Source organism: Orcinus orca, chromosome 8, assembly GCF_937001465.1.
Source record: "Orcinus orca chromosome 8, mOrcOrc1.1, whole genome shotgun sequence".
Lineage (NCBI taxonomy): Eukaryota > Metazoa > Chordata > Mammalia > Artiodactyla > Delphinidae > Orcinus > Orcinus orca.
Window position 1 is genome coordinate 26,600,785 of NC_064566.1, and position 19,668 is coordinate 26,620,452.

The 19,668-nt window shown below is 33.5% G+C and overlaps 1 protein-coding gene across 2 annotated transcripts in view; it reads right to left on the minus strand.

Moving 5' to 3' along the window:
- Positions 1–19,668, minus strand: part of ELP4 (elongator acetyltransferase complex subunit 4) — a 243,473-nt gene that overhangs the window by 176,923 nt on the left and 46,882 nt on the right. For both annotated transcript variants that reach the window (XM_049714242.1, XM_004263959.3), the window contains exon 4: positions 5,589–5,717. In XM_049714242.1, coding sequence (XP_049570199.1) covers positions 5,589–5,717 — 129 coding nt within the window. The remainder of the gene's footprint in view (positions 1–5,588; positions 5,718–19,668) is intronic.

Sequence of the window (19,668 nt, forward strand, 5' to 3'; positions counted from 1 at the left end):
GTTACTTGTAAATACTAGTAAACTTAAGTTTGACCATTGACTGTAAATTCAAAATAAGCTGCTAATTTATGTGTATTAATTAATACAACTCAACTCACTTTAACATTTAATTCACAAACTATATGTCATTCACTCCTGTATTCAACAAATAACTATTGAGCACCTACCATATGCCAGTAAAACAAAATAGTAAAAGTTTTTTTCTCCCATTGGTTCACACTCTAGTAGGAGGAGATGGATGATATATTATCTGCTAGATGATGGCAAGTACCCTGAAGAGAAATATGGTGGTGAAAGGGGATGAGAGAAAGAGAGAGAGGTTTTATTTTATACAGAGTGACAAAGGAAGACATTCCCGATAAAGTGATATTTTAATGGAGTCCTGAAGAAAATGGGAAAATAAGTCATCTGGAGAACATCATTGTAAGAGCATAATTTTTAAAACACTGAAGCTGTAAGCCTTGAAAACTGAGGCTTGTGTTAATGTGTAACCTCTGAGAAGTTTACCCCCATAATAACAACGGCAAGCACACCATACTCTAAAAGTAAAAAAAGAGCAAGCAGTATTTACTCATATGTGAAAGGGGGCAGGAATGGCATCTGTAATTACAATATAGAAGGAGACAATTAACTATAAAGAAACAACTTTCTCCCCAAGTTTAAACAGATTTTATAAGAAGCAGCAAGAAAAAAAGGTTTAAAGTTTCAATCACTTGCATTTTCACTGACAATTTCCCTTCAAGAATGTTAGTGACCAAGGAAAAGACCAAAACCTAGCTAAGAGTAAAAATAAAAGAAATGGAAGATACAAGTATTTTATATGATCTAAAACTAAATTGGTATATTGTCTTTACACAAAAGCTAAATTCAACTTAGAGCTTACGTTCTTAATGACTTTCAGAACATACCAGTAGAAAAAATTAGAAATACAGTCACTCTTTACAAAAGAGTCACCCTTAAGCCCAGTTACTTAAATGAATCAGCCAGATTAAAGGCATGAAGTTCTTTGCTATTAGGGTTCTCAAGTGCTAGTCCCTACATTACTTGTCTGTTTTAATCTTTGTAAATTAACTCACGTTTTCCCAAGCAGAATAACTACATTTATTCTGTTCTCTTGTACCCAGTTTTCAATCCCATTCTAAGCTATGCCTGTAACAAATTCTGATTACATAGAGCTTCCTTTCACTTTTTAAGACAAATGTATGGTTTTCTACTGTCCACATATACTGTAATTTATTTAACTAGTTGCTTACTGATGGACATTTAGGTTATTTCCAATCTTTTATTATTAAAAAAAATGCCTCATAAGTAGGTCATACATAATTCATTGTACATCTGAGTAAATATATTCATGACATAAATTTCCAAAAGAATCAAAGGGTATACGTTTTTGTAATTTTGAAGGACACTGCCAAATTACCCTCCACGGAAGCTGTACCTATTTACATTTTTACCAGCAAAGTATGAGAGTACTAGTTTCTTCCCACCTTTGCTAATTTAGTGTCTTACCAAACATTTTAGATTACTGACAATCTAATAATAGAAAAATGGCAGGCCAGTATAGTTTTAATTTGCATTTCTTTTATTATAATTGAAATTTGGCATCTGTTCTTGTATGTTTAAGGACTACCTAAGTTTCCTTTTTACTTTTTTTCCTGTTTTCAAAAATTTAGTTGGTAGACTATTCCTTATTCTACTATGAGTTGCAAATAACCCCTCTCCTATTTGTAGTTTGTTCACAGTCATTTAAATAAATCTCACTTAAAAATGATACTATTCAAATAGCTTTCCCACCTAAATTAGAACAATTTACCATTGCTTAATATCTACCTATTACAACACATTTTATACTTGGTACACAGTTGATGCTTAATCAATATTTTCTGACTGAATGAATAAATGGCATTAACACAGGTGTTGGAGATACAACAGAAAATATAATAAAACAAGCTCTCTGTCCTCTAGAGAATTCTGTCTGGTGGAGAAAAGAATTATACTACCAACTAACTATAAAACAATGTAGAGAAGTACTTTAAAATGCATGTGGTGCTATGGAAACAAATATAAGAAATTAGATAATTACATATCATTTGCCCTTGGAGAAGGATAAGTTGGTGAATAAGAAAGCGAAAAGCATCACCAGCAGAAATACAAGCAATTCACAAAGAGCAGTCCTCATAGGATGGGTGAATATAGTGTTTTATATACACACAGGACAGACTAAAAAGGTAGGCTTGGATTAGGTGGTATAAATCTTGTATACAACTTGAGAAGTTTATATTTCACATTGTGGGTTTATAATGGGTTTCATCTCACATTCTAATTCTTATTAACTGGTAGTGACCACCCAGACATTCTGCAGAGAATTCTAAGGCTATGTCTAAGGTTGGCAGGAAGGTAATGCGATTGACAGTCTGCCATGCATTTAGAAGGGGGCAGGAAACAGGAAACCAAATTAGGCATTTTCAGTTAAGAGGTGTTATAAACATATTTCTGTAATTGGGAAAGGTAACACTCATGTCAATGTGGAAGACTAGAGAAGTGTGGAGTATGGGAATTGTCTTATTCAGATAGAATTTCCCCCACTTTTCTACCAGTATGATAATGTCTGGTAGACTTCAAAGTGTTCTGAAAAATGAACGAAGGAAACAAATGGAGGGGCCTTCAACAGGAGCAGAGTTCATAAGCTTTATTTAGTAGGCAGATTTACTGACATGTGTTTTGACTTCTCAGAAAATTTCCCCTCACATCCTGTCTCTTAGTTTATCCTAGATAGGAGAGGTTACCAGACAGCTTGAAAATGTAATGGTTGAAAATGAAATGTACAGGAATAAAAACAGTAATTCCAAAGAACCACTACTTATATTGAATATTTATAGGCAACTATATTAGATAGAAATGGCTTAATTAGTTCACTTACTCTGTCTTGCAACCCTAGAATAAAAGATTCTATAGGGAGATTATGGAAGAAATGCAATAATCTATTTGGGTAAAAAAAAAAACAAACCATAACTTTATTTTTAGGAAATATCATCCCATTTACAATAGCATCAAAAACAATAAAATACTTAAGAGTAAATTTAACCAAGGAGGTGAAAGATCTCTACTCTGAAAGCTACAAGACATTGATGAAAGAAATTGAAGAAGACACAAATAAATGGAAAGGTATTCCATGTTCATGGGTTGGGAGAATTAATATGGTTAAAATGTTAATACTACCAAAAGCCATTTATAGATTCAGTACAATCCCTATCAAGATTCTAATGTCATTTTTTACAGAGGTAGAAAAAAAACACTAGTAAAATTTATATGAAGCCACAAAAGACCCCAAAAAGCCAAAGAAATTTTGAGAGAGAAGAACAAGGCAGGAGGCATCATACTTCCTGAGTTCAAGCTATACTATAAAGCTATATTAATCAAAACAGTATGATACTGACATAAAAACAGACAAATAGACCAATGGAACAGACTTGAAAACCCAAAAATAAACCCAAGCATATATGGTCAACTAATGTTTGACAAGGTAGCCAAGAATAGTCAACAGAGAAAAGGCATTCTCTTCAATAAATGGTGCTGGGATAATTAGATATTCACATGTAAAAGAATGAAACTGGACCCCTATCTTACTCTACTCACAAAAATTAACTTGAAACACATTAAAGACTTAAATGTAAGACCTGCAACCATGAAACTCCTAGAAGAAAACGCAGGAATAAAGCTCCTTGACATGGGTCTTGGTAATAAGTTTTTGGATATGACACCCAAAGCATATGCAACAAAATAAAAAATAAACAAGTATGTCTATATCAAATTAAAAAGCTTCTGTATAGCCAAAGAAACCATCAATAAAGTGAAAAGATAACCTATGGAATGGGAAAAATTTTTTGCAAAACATCTATCTGATAAGGGGTTAATATCCAAAATATATTTAAAAACTCATATAACTCAATAGTAAAAAAACCCACTAACCTAATTTAAAAATGGACAACGGACCTGAATAAACATTTTTCCAAAGACAAAATTAAAAAGGCCAACAGGTACATGAAAATACACTCAACAACACTAGTCATTAGGGAAATGCAAATTAAAACCACAATGTTAAGTTGTTAAAATAATCACCTCACACCTGTTAGAACAGCCATCATGGAAAAGATAAGAGACAACAAATGCTGGCATGGATGTGGAGAAAAGGGAATCCTTGTGCAATGTTGGTGGAATTGTAAATTGGTGCAGTGTTTATGGAAAGTAGTATGGAGGATCCTCAAAAAATTAAAAATAGAACTACCATATGATCTAGCAACTCCACTTCTGGGAATATATTCAAAGGAAATGAAAACACTAACTCAAAAAGGTATCTGCAACCCTATGTTCATAGCAGCTTTATTTACAAAGTGTCAATTGATGGATAAATGAATAAAGAAGTTGTGAGATATATACAATGGAATATTGTTTAATCATAAAAAATGAGGAAATCTTGCCATTTGCAACAAGGATGGAACTTAGTGGCACTATGCTAAGTGAAATAAGTCAGACAAAGAAAGACAAATAATGTATGATCTCACTTACATGTGTAATCTAAAAACAAAACAAAATAAAACAGAAATTAACTAACAGAAAAAACAGATTAGACGTTGGGTACCAGAGGCAGAGGGTAGTGGGAGGGAGAATTGGAGGAAGGTGGTTAAAAGTTACAAACTTCCAGGGCTTCCCTGGTGGCGCAATGGTTGAGAGTCCGCCTGCCGATGCAGGGGACACGAGTTCGTGCCCCGGTCCGGGAGGATGCCACATGCCGCGGAGCGGCTAGGCCCGTGAGCCATGGCCGCTGAGCCTGCGCATCCGGAGCCTGTGCTCCGCAACGGGAGAGGCCACAACAGTGAGAGGCCCGCGTACCGCAAAGAAAAAAAAAAAAAAAAAGTTACAAACTTCCAGTTATAAGGTAAATAAGTACTAGGGATATAATGTACATGATGATGACTATAGCTAAGACTGTTGAATAATATATAGGAAAGTTAAGAGAGTAAATCCTAGCATTCTCATCACAAGGGGAAATATTTTTCTTCTTCTTTTCATTTTCTCTATACGAGATGATGGATGTTAACTGAACCTACTCTAGCAGTCATTTCACAATATATGTAAATCAAACCACCATGCTGTACACCTTAAGCTTATACAGTGACATACGTCAATTATTTCAGAATAAAACTGGGAAAAAGTCATCTTGATAAGATACTTTACAAATGAAATAACTAATTATTTAAATAAACAAATATAGGGTTTCCTTGGTGGCGCAGTGGTTGAGAGTCTGCCTGCTGAGGCAGGGGACATGGGTTCATGCCCCAGTTCGGGAAGATCCCACATGCCGCAGAGCGGCTGGGCCCATGAGCCATGGCTGCTGAGCCTGCGCGTCCGGAGCCTGTGCTCCGCAACAGGAGAGGCCACAACAGTGAGAGGCCTGCGTACCGCAAAAAATAAATAAATAAACAAATATACATTGTATTACATTTAAAGAATAACAAGTATACCACAAGAGATCCTGTAAAATGAAAACAAATATATTTGCAAATTTTAGAAATAATTTATTGACTTGCCTCCATCTTGGGTAATAACTGGTAACGCCAAGCTATTTTCATCTTAATGTTAGATTCTGTTTTATGATTACATATGTCTTCATCACATTCTTTTTTACAATTATCATCAAGTAATGGTGCAGGAAGTTCCTAAGAAAACAGAATGACATATTACTGAGCAACTGTGGTAAAAAAAAAAAAGTGAAAATTTTCTTAAATCATAATATTAGCAATACTAGAACTTTCCAATGTATTAAAAATTGACACCTTCAAATTGATTCAAGCATAAAATCATGACAATATAGATATTTCTAAAGCAGAGAAAGAGGGTTTACATAATATTAAATGTGAAGTTTAAATTTTTACCAGTGAACTAGAATTTAAAGAAAATACTCAAATTTTTATACTAGCAAAAATCAAATGCTATTGCAAGAGGCTATGATCATTAGAAAAATTTATACACTTCAAGCAATGTCTAGAATTAGCACTTATGTATTACATGTAATTATTGTTATGTTTGCCACAAGGTAAAAATAAAGCATGTGCGTAATCTGTTTACTGGTTTGTAATTCTAGAATTCAAAAAACTCATTCACCGAAATAATGGGTGAAGTAACAACTAAGAATAAAGACATTTATTTTGCCCATATCACACATTAGTTTTGCACCTGCAAGCCTATGATCTTCTTTTAAAAATGAAAATAGAATTTAAAATCTCTGATTAAATGAAGAGACATTGAATTCCAATTTTTCTTTTCTTTCTTGGAAGCTGACCTACTACTGAGTGACCTACTGAGTGGCTACAAGAAAACATATAGAAACATGGTTTTGTGAAGAGGTACTATAGAAATAATCCAAAGAAAAAGGTACACATGTTTTTTGCAGAAGGAAAGCACCAGCAATAATTTTGTTTTTTATTAGCTAGAATCATAAAGATAATGTGGGGCATTTGGATAGTAAACATAATCTTGTGCCACGTCATAAATTAGTCCAAGTTGCGACTTTTACTTTTCAGGATCAAATTTACTTATGCTTAGAATCATGTCAACTAATCACCTAGAAACACAGTAATCATCATATATCTTAGTCTCCTCCTAAAATATCTCAAAGTGGATTCACTCTATAATATATGCCACTATTAGAAACTAGTTGTATCATTAAAACTCTGAATACATCATTCCTAGCAAAGCATTAATCTCTTACAGAATATAAAGTAACTTATTTTTCCAATGGAAACAAATATTTGTGAGGCATATAGTTCAACCCAACACAGCAGTTATGAATTTGAATTCTGCATCCAGACTGTTTAGATTCAAATCTTGACTTTACATTAGAGTTGTGTCTGTGGTTACGCTGACCACTAGTAGCACCTCTATATGCCTCCACTGATTAACGGAAAAAATGTAGATAATAGTATTTACTTCATTGGTTTGTTGTAAGTAATAAATGAGTTAAAAATGTAAATGCAGAGAATGGTACCTGCCACATGTTAAGCATTCAATAAAAGTTCGATTATGAGAATTCAGTCAAATAATTGTCTTAACTATTACTCAGAGCTGCACATTTTTTTATTGCCAATATTAGGCAATGTTTAGTATAAATATTTGTGTTAACTTTTTTGCAATCTCAGGAATACTTACTAATAGTTTTAACAAAGGTCATCCAAAACTGAACAACAAAAACATTAAAAAATTTTTTTGCAAAAGAGATGGAATGTATATTTTTAAAATGTATACCACACTTTCTTTCATTGATTAAACTATATCAATTTTGAATAGAAATGTTCTAACATTAAGGTGTATAGTATTAAAGAACTAGACCTAAAATATTAGAGACCTCATTAATATGGCTAACATATGTAAACAAAAAACAGGTAAGCATTTCCTTATATATCTTATTAAATATGTCATCTACTCCTAGGGCGGACATTTCACTATTTTAAAAACTGTTACAAGTAAGGTGAAAATTATAATGATTCTAATTTTAGTATTGATAAAACAGATGCTTATTTCCTAAAGCTAAGGATGAAAATGTTCAAAATATGTATAGAAAGTACACTCTAGTAACATCCATCTAAAGGTTATATTTATAAGATTATATATATATAAAGGTTTTCATATATATAAATAATAAATATATATATACATGTACATAGATATGTATTTTTAATTGAGATAAAATTCACATAAAACAAAATTCATCATTTTAAGCATTTTAAAGTGTACAGTTCAGTGATTTTTAGTATATTCAGAGTTATGCAAACATTACCACTTTCTACTTTCAGAATATTTTCATCACTCCCAAAAGAAACCGCATACTCATTAAGCAGTCACTCCCCATTCCTCCTTCTCCTAGTCCCTGGCAATCATTAACCTACTTTCTGTCCCTATGGTTTAGTCTATTCTGGACATTTCATATAAACAGAATTATATAACACATGGCCTTTTGTGTCTGCTTTCTTTCACTTAGCATGGTGTTTTCAAGGTTCATCTATGTTGTAGCATGTATGAATACTTCATTCTGTTTTATGACTGAATAATATTCCATTGTATGGATATGTCACATTTGTTTATCCATTCATCAACTGGTAGACATTTGGATTGTTCCCACTTTTTGGCTATTAAGACTAAAGTGGCTATGAATATTCATGCATGAGTTTTTCTGTGAACATATATTTCCAATTCTCTTGGGTACATACCTAGGAGAAGAATTGCTGGGTCACAGGGGAGCTCTGTTCAACTTTTTGAGGATCTACAAAAATGTTTTCCACAGTGGCTGCACCATTTCATATTCCTACCAACGATGTTTGCAGGTTCCAATTTTTTCACATCCTCTCTAACACTTTTTCTTTCTTTTTTTTAAAATAGCTATCCTAGTGGGTATGAAGTGGTATCTCATTGTGGTTTTGATTTGCATTTCACTAATGACTAATGATGTTGAGTATCTTTTCATGTGCTAGTCTTGGTCATTTGTATATCTTCCTTGGAAATATGTCTATATGTCCTTTGCCCATTTTTTAATTGGGTTGTTTATGTTGATGAGTTGTGATAGTTCTTTATTTATTCTGGGTATTAGACCCTTATCATGTACATGATTTACAGATATTTTCTCACATTCTGTGATTAAACTTTTTTACTTTCTCAGCAGTGTCTTTTTTTTTAAACATTTTTATTGGAGTATAATTGCTTTACAATGGTATGTTAGTTTCTGCTTTATAACAAAGTGAATCAGTTATACATACACATATATCCCCATATCTCTTCCCTTTTGCATCTCCCTCCCTCCCACCCTCCCTATCCCACCCTTCTAGCTGGTCACAAAGCACGGAGCTGATCTCACTGTGCTATGCAACTGCTTCCCGCTAGCTATCTATTTTACATTTGGTAGTCCATATACACACTACCACTCTCTCACTTTGTCCCAGCTTACACTTCCCCCTCCCTGTGTCCTCAAGTCCATTCTCTAGTAGGTCTGTGTCTTTATTCCCATCTTGCCCCTAGGTTCTTCATGACTATTTATTTATTTTTAAGATTCCATATATATGTGTTATCAGCAGTGTCTTCTGATGTAAAAACTTTAATTTTGATGAAGCCCAATTTATTGTTTTTTTTTCTTTTGTTGCTTGTACTTTTGGTGTTATATTTAAGAAACTGTTGCCTAATCCAAGATCAAAGAAAACAAAGGTCAAAGAAAACCTTTGTTTTCTTCTAAGAGTTTTAGACTTAGCACTTCTAGACAGAAAAATAGAAAATACAGCAGAGGAAAATATCAAAGAAAGAACCTAAGAGAAATTTCCAGAAGTGAAAATTATGACATTTTAGATTTAAAATCCTATGGAGTACTCAAACTGTGAATGAAAATAGACCTACATCAAAGCACATAATTCTGACATTTTAGAACAAGAGGGGCAAAAGAAAATATCTGAAAAGCTTCCAGGGGTTGGGTGGGGACAGGTCAGGAATATGAATGGCATCAAACTTTGCAAACGCAACACTGGACTTTACAGAGGGAAGTTATTTCTAGCCTAGTGTTCTATAGTCAACCAAACTAATGTAAAATTTTCAGACGTACAAAATTAAAAAAAAACCAACTTTATCATCTCACACTTACCCTCTACTTCCATTCATTCTCAAAGGCAACTGTTAGGATGAAGAAGGGAAGCACCAGAATAACAGCTATGTAGACAGCCTACAGAGCAAGCAATCCATTTGGAAGAAGATGGAGAAGTCTAGGGAGATGATGCTTAAACACATTAAGGGGGAGTTTTAGGGCTTTAGTGGAAAGTTTGGAGATGAACTAATAATTGATACAGTTGAAAAAAATGAGGCAATGATTAACTTCAGAAAAAATAATTGGTGTACCAAAAAAGGGGATACACATATAATATAGAATGTTAAATACTGTAATGAATAAATTGACACAACGTAAACAATGAATAACTGACTTGACCAGGGAAGACAACTTAAATATACTGAAAGGAGAAACAGAGACATAAAGAGAATGTGTGGTATTAAATGAGAACTAAATCTTCATATTTTATCTATAAATTGACACAAAAACTTAAAAAACAAAAAGCAATACAGAAATAATAAGGCAAATAAGTGCCATAAGAAAGAGCTGATGGTGGTCTATGCACACCCCACCAACCCCAAACTCATTTTTATATCAATATTAAAAGGAACACCTCCCACCAATGTTAGGCATTTCAGAAAAATTTATTTTGCAGTATTGAGTGAGTTATGGAGTCTCAAAGGGCCGATTAGGTGTACTATCTTTCTTCTAAGGAAAAACAGCTTAAATATTTGTTATTCCATGAAGTAGTGTGTTTGTATTAAAACCATCAGATAAGAAGAGTGATTGGTGCTTGAGACAAAGAAAGCTCTTTTGGGAATATCCATATATGATGATGACTATCCAATCCAACAGACCCTCTCTGAAGTGAAGTTGCAACATTAAAGGAAAGAAATGAAATAGAGGAAATAGCAGTCTACCCCACTCCCCCCATCTCTCCTCTTCCATTTAATTAACTACAGATGTTTCTTCCTTGCAAACTGAATGTCCATATTGCATTCACTACAAAATTCAACACAACAAAAAGCATGTGACTTTGTATCATTGCTAGCATTGCCAGCATTATTCCTAGTGTTTTAGAAATCTCAACTTAAAAAAAAATCTATATAAAAATTCTTCATATGTCTTTATTTAGATAAAAAAGCCTTCTCAGGGGCTTCCCTGGTGGCTCAGTGGTTGAGAGTCTGCCTGCCGATGCAGGGGACACGGGTTTGTGCCCCGGTCTGGGAAGATCCCACATGCCGCGGAGCGGCTGCTGAGCCTGTGCGTCTGGAGCCTGTGCTCCGCAACGGGAGAGGCCACAGCAGTGGGAGGCCCGCATACCTCAAAAAAAAAAAAAAAAAGCCTTCTCAAATTTCAGTGATTCCACTGTGAGATGCTTAAGGGTAGGGACTATGTCTTAGTCTCTTTTCATCATTAACACCTGCTATGGACTGAATGTTTATGTCCTTGCAAATTCTTATGTTGAAACTCTAACCCTTTAATATTATATATTTGGAGATAAAGCCTTTAGGGAATTAAGGTTAAATGAGGTAATAAGGATGGGGCCATGATCCAATAGGATTAGTGTCTTTATAAGAAGAGACACTAGAGATCAAGCACTCTCTCTCTCCCCACACACGCAAAAAGGAGCAGTCATGTGAGCACACAGTGAAAAGGTGGACAGCTACAAGTCAGAAAAAGAGCTATCACTAGAAACTGAATCAGTATGCACCTTAATCTTGGACTTCCCACCCTCAAGAACTGTGAAAAAATAAATTTCTGTGGTTTAAGCCAACCAGTGTCTGATATTTTGTTATGGTAGCCCAAGGTGATGGGGATTTTGGTATTGAAAAGTGGTATGCTGCTGTATCAAATACATAAAAATAGAAATGTGGCTTTGGAACTGGGTAACGGATAGAGGCTGATGAGTTTTGAGGTACATGTTACAATTATGGATGTTAAGTGTGATTCTGTTGAAGTTTCATAAGGAAATGAGGAACATATTATTCAAAACTGGGGAAAGGTGATCCTTGTTATGAAGTGGCAAAAAACTTGGCTGAACTGTGTTCTATTGTTTTGTGGAAGGTACAACTTGTGAGTGATGAAACTGAATATTTAGCTGAGGAGATTTCTAAGCAAATTTCCGAACAGCTTGGTTCCTCCTGAATGCTTATAGTAAAATACAAAAGGAAAGAGATAAATTAAAGAAACTGATAAGCAAAAAGGAACCAGAACTTGAAGATTTGAAAAATTTTCAACCTATCAATATTGCAAAAAATAAGAAAGCTTGTTCTTAAAGTACACTAAGGGTTTGGCTGAATAATCATTTGATAAAGAGATCATGGGTACAACTCTTAGGCTTAATCAGCTATCTCACAGAAGCCAGGAACAGAGATGAGATTATACCTGTAGAGAGGCGGCCAGTTTGAACTAAAGGGACTACAGAAGGCAAGATGGTATTAAGGAATTCTTTGACCTTACAGGACAAGATCACAGAGCTATTTGGTTTCAAACATGCACTATCCTTCAAGAAAAGGGACTTCCCTGGCAGTCCAGAGGTTAAGTCTTCGCTTCCCAATGCAGAGGGTGCGGGTTCGATCCCTGGTTGGGGAGCTAAGATCCCACATGCCTCGCGGCCAAAAACAGCAAAACATAAAACAGAAGCAATATTGTAACAAATTCAATAAAGACTTTTAAAATGGTCCACATCAAAAAAACTTAAAAAAAAGAAAGAAAAGAGAATAAGGACCCCAAAACTGATTCAGAGATCATCAGGGCTGCCACTGCCACCACAGGCAGGCCTGAGGGATAAGGCTGCCCCCACCTCGGTTTAAAAGGGTGCCCCGCCCAGCTGAAGAGGCATGATGTTGCTACCCCAGTGGGCCTAGAAGGCAGAGGATTGAACCAAAGAGACTTATTCTTGGGCCTTAAGATCTAATGAAATTTGCTTTGTTAAATTTTAGACTTGCTTGGGATCCATCATCCATTCCTTCTTTCTGATTTCTCCCTTGGATTTGGAATGTTTCTCCTATGCCTGTCCCACCACTGTATTATGGAAGCACATAACTTGTCTGGTTTCACAGGTTCACTATTGGTTTTTGGGTTGGACTAAATGTATTTTGCATGCGAAAAGAACATGTATTTTAGGGGGGACACAACATTCAGTCCATAACAGTGTCTTGGCATACAATAAGCATTCAATAAACGTTTGAGGGTAAAATAAATGATTGCTAACAAATTTCTGTTTCCAATCATTCTGCAATTTCTGGGCCTAGATTTTTAACTGCCTTCTGAATATTCTACCTGAATGTTCGACTGCATGTCAAACTCAAAGTACATAATAAGTCAGGTTATTGTCTTTCATTCTTCTTTTCTCCCCTTCTCTCAGCTCTGCCTCCTCCTTACTTTCTCTACAATTATTTCCTCAGTCACTGAAGACTAGTTAATTCCCTCTCCTGGCTCAGGGCAGCATGCATCCATAGATCATCTCTCAGTTAACCCTTAAATATCTCAGAAAAAAGATATGATTATACTTTGAACGTTCTTTCATACTATTCTCTTACAAAGTGGACAATGTGTGCATGAGAATTGTTAAAATAAAATTCAAAAAATGGTCACACCAAATGTTAAAAAGAAAGCAGGCAACTGGAATTCTTATACACAGCTGGTGAGAATGCAAAATTGCACAGGTACTTTAGAGCAGAGTCTGGAAATTTCTCTAAAAAGTGAACACTTTCAATATGATCCAGCCATTATCTTCTTAGGTATTTGCTAAAGAGAAATAAAAACATGTCCATACAAAGACATGTACGTGGATGGTCACACAACTTCATTTAATAGTCAAAAGTGGAAACCCAAATGTCCATCAACTGGTAAATGGCTAAAAAAATCAGTTAAAGAAAGAAACTCGACTGATATATGTATAGGAATATGGTTAATCTAAAAGCATTATGTTAAGTGAAAGAAGCCAGATACAAAATATTATATACTGCATGATTCCACATATGTAAAATTCTACAAAAAGCAAACTATAAAGATGGTAAGCAGATTAGAGGTTACTAGGGGCCAAGAAATAGATTAGCATTAGACTGCATGATTCCACATATGTAAAATTCTACAAAAAGCAAACTATAAAGATGGTAAGCAGATTAGAGGTTACTAGGGGCCAAGAAATAGATTAGCATTAGATATCTCAACAACACCGGATTTTAAAAGACAAGGAAAAAATGTCTTCAAAATACGAGGAAATCTGATATTAAATCTAGAATTCTCCATCCAGGAAAACTGCCTATTAACCATAAGTGCAAAATACTTTTTAAAAGGTATATAGTGTTTCAAAAGCTTACCTACCACAAACTTTTCTGAAAAAATTATTTGAAGATATAATTCAGCAGTATAAAAAAGGAATAAAGAGGTAGAAAGTGTAAAAATAAAAAATGGTAACACTTTTTAATACAATGAAGACATATATATTGTTTATCAAGCATAAAATTTTTTTTAATGTATTTTATTTTATATAATTGTTAGATGGCTGTCATAAAAAAGATAAGAGATAACAAGTTTTGGAAAGGATGTGGAGAAAAGGGAACCCTGGTACACTGTTGGTGGAAATGTAAATTGGTGCAGCCACTATGGAAAACAGTATGGAAGTTCCTCAAAAAATTAAATATAGAACTACTATATGATCCAGCAATTTCACTTCTGGGTATATATTTGAAGGAAATGAAATCATTATATCAAAGAGATATCTGTAGCCACATGTCACTGTAGCATTTTTTATAATAGTCAAGACATAGAAACAACTTAAGTATCCATCAACAGATGAAGAAAATGTTTAATATATAGAATATTATTCAGCCATAAAAAAAATGAAAGGAAATCCTCCCATTTGTGACAACATGATGAACTTGAGGGCATCATGCTAACTGAAATAAGTCAGATGAAGAAAAATAAATGCCATATGAGCTCATTTATATGTGGGATCTAAAAAATCTGACCTCATAAAAATAGAGAATAGATTGGTGGTTGCCAGAAGCAGGGAAATGGGCAATGGTGGTCAAAAGGTACAAACTTCCAGTTATAAGATAAATAATTTCTGTACATGATAAAGGTACAGCAATGGTGACTATAGCTAACAATACTGTATTGTATATTCGAAAGTTGCTGAGAGAGTAGATCTTAAAAGTCCTCATCACAAGAAAAAAATTGTAACTGTGAGGTGATGGATGTTAACTAAACTTATTGTGGTAGTTATTCCACAATATATACATATATCCAAACATTATGTTGTACACCTTAAAATAATATGTTATATGTCAACTACATCTCAATAAAACTGGTGGGAAAAAAGACTTGCTGCGAAGAGAATAAAAAGCAGTACAAGAAAGTTAAGGACTAAACATGAAGAAAAGGAAGGAACTAAAAATGTGACATGATACTGAGGAATGGAGGGAATGTAAGAAATGAAACCCATTTTCCTGTTCTCTTCAAGTGAAAATGAATGATTAGATATACCAAGAAATGACATTTTTGGGAAAAAAATATTCTGGTACTTTTGTCTTCTAATATTCAGAAATTTCTGTAAGAGTTTGCATTCAACATGTTGTTATATTTGTAAGCCCTAAAATTTTTGAAGTATGCCATCACCTACCCTGCTCACGGTGAATCACTGACCCTATCAGAGATGACCACTGTATCTGTAATCTCTACCATTTGTTGCAATGCCTGTATCTAATCAAACAAAAAATTTAATTGATGTTTTGATAAAATGTCTATTTTGAGAGAATGCTAAGAATAAGCTCTTTAATAATCAACTATTATAGCCATCAATCACAGATCAGCATCCTCCCTCATACTTTCGAAAATCACCCCGTCTTGATTTCTAACCCAGTATCCTTGTTTCCTAAGAGGAAGAATATACATCAGATTTTTTGTTCTTTTCTGCAATGCGGTGCTTACAGTTCACAACATTTGGTAATAAGGATCATAAGTAAATAAAAATAAAAAGCAGGCATCATAAGTTCCCCACAGAAGATAGTATGGCAAGTATAAAGTGTCTGTCTCTCTTTTAATCAAATACACCAAGTTAGAAAATTAACAAGAATAAAGAAATTGGCAATACCTTTGGACAAAAACAACTATTTATTTGACTTTTTAAAAAAGCTATACGAAACGAAATTATTACAAACTTTCAATACTAAAGTATACTCCAGTATTTTTTTTATTCTTTTCACCAGAAACACTTATCCTTATCCATAAGATGCTGTAGATATATTTCTTCCCTTTTCAACTCATGTCATTCTGTGCTTACTGCTTTATTATTTTGTGGTCTTTGTTTTGGCAGATGCACAAGCAAAATCTGATTCCAACAGTTTGACCCTTCTCACTTTTTATGTTCTCTAGGGCATAATAAAACCCAAGATACAATCCCTCAGCAGTTAATGAAGCTTAACCTCCCACCCTCTTAATTACCAATGCATTACACCAACTATGGGCATCATATTCCTCTCTAAGCTATTTTACAATTCAGCAGAAGTACTACTGAGCTATTATGTAGCAACATAATCCATGCAGCATGAGAAATCCTTCTTAAAAATAAAATCTTTTGATCCTTGCAGGTTTCGGTAACTGTATAATTAATACTACTTAAGCATTATGCATGTATTGGTAAGTATATTATATTGTATCAGTAAGTATATTACTTTGTTGATTTATGGGGGTTTTTGGAGGGAATACTTATTTTCTGAAAGTTGGAAAGAGAAACAAATCCAAAGATATTACTGATTATCATAATTTGAATACAAACATGGTCCAAATATTTAACCTGAATATTGATTTAGTAAAGGTATGTTCTCCACATTATCTTCATTTATCTGTTCAAAAGTATGGGGCGAGGAGTGACTTTAATTGTTAAAAGCATTCAGAAATGTAGACTGCAGGGAGTAAGTTAGAAGTTCCTGGGGTGTAGTTGATGTTACATGTTTTTAAAACTCAGAGATTTTAAGATTAGTAATGAGTGAATTATCTTGTTTCAAACCAAATGCAGTACAGATTAGGGGACATCTTAGTACAATTTCAGATATTTTTTCTTGAATATAAAGATAGAAAAACTACTGCTATTACAAGAAGGATGGTGAAAAACACTTTCACATCAGCATACAAAAAGTATTTTAACTAAACTCTCAAGTTAAGCTACTGACAAAACTGATGCTTGTAATTTGGCAAGCAAATCACATTTCTCCTTAAAATGTAAACCAGAAATGTGCTGAGAAAGCTGGAAAAACCTCTCTTTCAATTTTCTTGACTAAGATAGAGGGAAGGAGCAGGATACATGAAGGAAAGGAAATGGAAGTCTGCACTAGAAGTATTCAGAAATGAAGAGAAAGAGTTGCACTAAGTTTAATAATAATATCTTCAATTAAATGCAAATATAATTTAATTATTTTAAAACATTACATTCTAAACCATCACATTTTTAAGAGCACCAGTCACAGAAAGATCTCAAAGCAATTTTGACGTGTATTAACCTCTGAGTTCTACTGCAATCTAGTAGTGAGAATGGGAAAATGAGGTACAGGCAAATTTACATTCCTTATCTAGGTCCTAGCAATATGCCTGCTAATACCATAAACAGCACTCCTAGTCTTGACCAAAGCAGCCACAGGTTTCAGTACTGCCTATTGATGGCATTGACTTAAAAGGAGTTTAAGGGGAAATGCACTGAGTGTCTTGGCATTCTGATATTAGCTTCTGTAATTATTTTCTCACATATATTAAAAAACTCAAAACTGTCAAGCTGTTAAGAACAAGTCTCTATGAGGTGTATATTAATTTTATCAATTTTCCTCAATAGATCAACTTAGATACAGAATTTATGATTTTATAAATCAAAACATAAGAGCTATATTACATATTCCTTCAAAACAGTCTCTTTACTTCAAACTGACTTCTTAAGAAGAAAGCTTAAAATAAAAATACCATGTTTTTACTTATAGAGAGGCAAGAATGCACTGTTGGAATCTATTAATACTTTTATCCATAAAAATTGGAGTTTTCCTTTCTAGGTTTTTTTACAAAGTAAAGTTCTTACATTCAATGCTGTCAATGTTTAATCTGGCTCTGACTGCACAACCAATAAAATTCATACTCAGAGAGATAATACAAGTTAAAGTGAAGAGAGCTACTAACTAGGTAACTACTATTGTTAAAAATGTGAACTTCTGTGTGTGTATATGTATTATGTATGTGTGTGTATACATACACACACGTATATGTGTATATATGTATATTTTTATATATATTATGTTCCTAGTTATAGAAAGAATAGTGAATAGTGAACAATGTCCTTATAATAGGACATATCTTGATTACAAAACATTTTGTGAATTGTTTTAAAAAGTAGACTAAACTTTCCACTTACTGGTATTAACAGGTTTAGTTATTAGTGAGATCATATGTAATAACTCCTTTTAGTAAATGTTTACTGTATAAGGGTGTATATTAACCTGTTTTAAGAAAATATGACATATGAAAATCTACATTAAGCAAACAAGTTATGCAATAATAAGTTATAAAAGGATTCTTATGTTGGCAAAGTATTCCTACAAAATTCCTTTAAGTATTAAGTCTCTTTATTGAATATAAACTAATTTCTAAAAACCGATGTAACTAAAACATTTCTAAATATAATTATTTTGAAAGTTGAGAAAGTGACAATAATCTTATAATTATTTACTAAATCTTTACATTGTTGGAAAAGAAGTATTCTAAAGTTTCATGGATATCTATTGTCAAAGAAATCTCAATTAGGAATGAAATCAGGCATTACCTTCATTTAAGGGGTCCTGATCAGTTAAATTCCTAACTCAGGAGCACACAACAAGTGACTGGTTTTATTTGTTTGATGTGATTTTTTTTTTTTCCAGAATAAACCCAGCTTATGGAAAGTGTCACAAACAAAAATCCTTAGGGTATTGTGAGGTACTAAATGAAACTGGGTATCACTTTATTTTTATTAATTCGAAAACTATTTTCTGTAGTACATTTGGTGTTAGTAGAATAGAACTCATTCTTTTTGTTCATTGACTACTGAGAAGTAGAGGTAACTGGGTAAAAGCATAAAATAGGTTTTCTTTAATTCTATAGCACCCTGTATGTTACAGTCTGTTTTAAGAGATGCAAGGTAAGATCATTATCTCTGATACTGATATGCAAGGTAAGATCAATATCTCTGATCTGAAACTTCATAGTTTCAGATCTGTTTTCTAATTCCAATTTAAGTCTTCATTTTAATGCTCTCTACCATGTTTCTGAAATCTAGCACAGACTCACATGTATGCACACACAAACTGTAGTGAGAATATTTTACAAAAACAATAAGCACATTTCAAATGCCTCTGATTTTGTTAATATACCATAATGTGAAAAGATGGATGTGAGGAACTAAGGCCCTTTTCTGCAACTGCCTGTCAGTTTCTGGTGAACAAAAAAAACTTAAATTAGAAAAGAAACACTGAAAGAATCATCCCAACACTAGCTGGAGAAATAGCCCTATATTTTGGGGGTTTTCAACAGTAGAGTTATCCTTTTGTACATAATAAATCTTCACAGACTGTCTATTTAATTTATGATCCTTGATAGTATACAGCCTTTCTCCTTCCATGGTATCCTTTAATGTTTCATTAAATGGGACAACATGTTCATTTGGGAGGCTGATTTTCTTTTAGTTTGAATGGCTCTGGTTTTCAAATTTTGAAGTTATTTATCCACCCCCAAAAGGATTGAATACTTTCTCTTCTGAATACTTTTTCAGAAAAAGTATTCAAAAGAAAAATGAGCCCTATTTCTAATACTCCCAATGCTGACTTTATGTGGCTTCTTTTCCAAGAATGATAAAACTAATAATAGTTCTAAGATTTAAACATTTCTTTTGCCTATAGCAAATCCATCAAGTATTCACAACCATTCATTTTTTTATGGGTTCAAAATAAAATTTTTAAAGTAAATGTGAGGGCTGGAATAGGTGTTTAGATTTAGATTAGATTAGATTT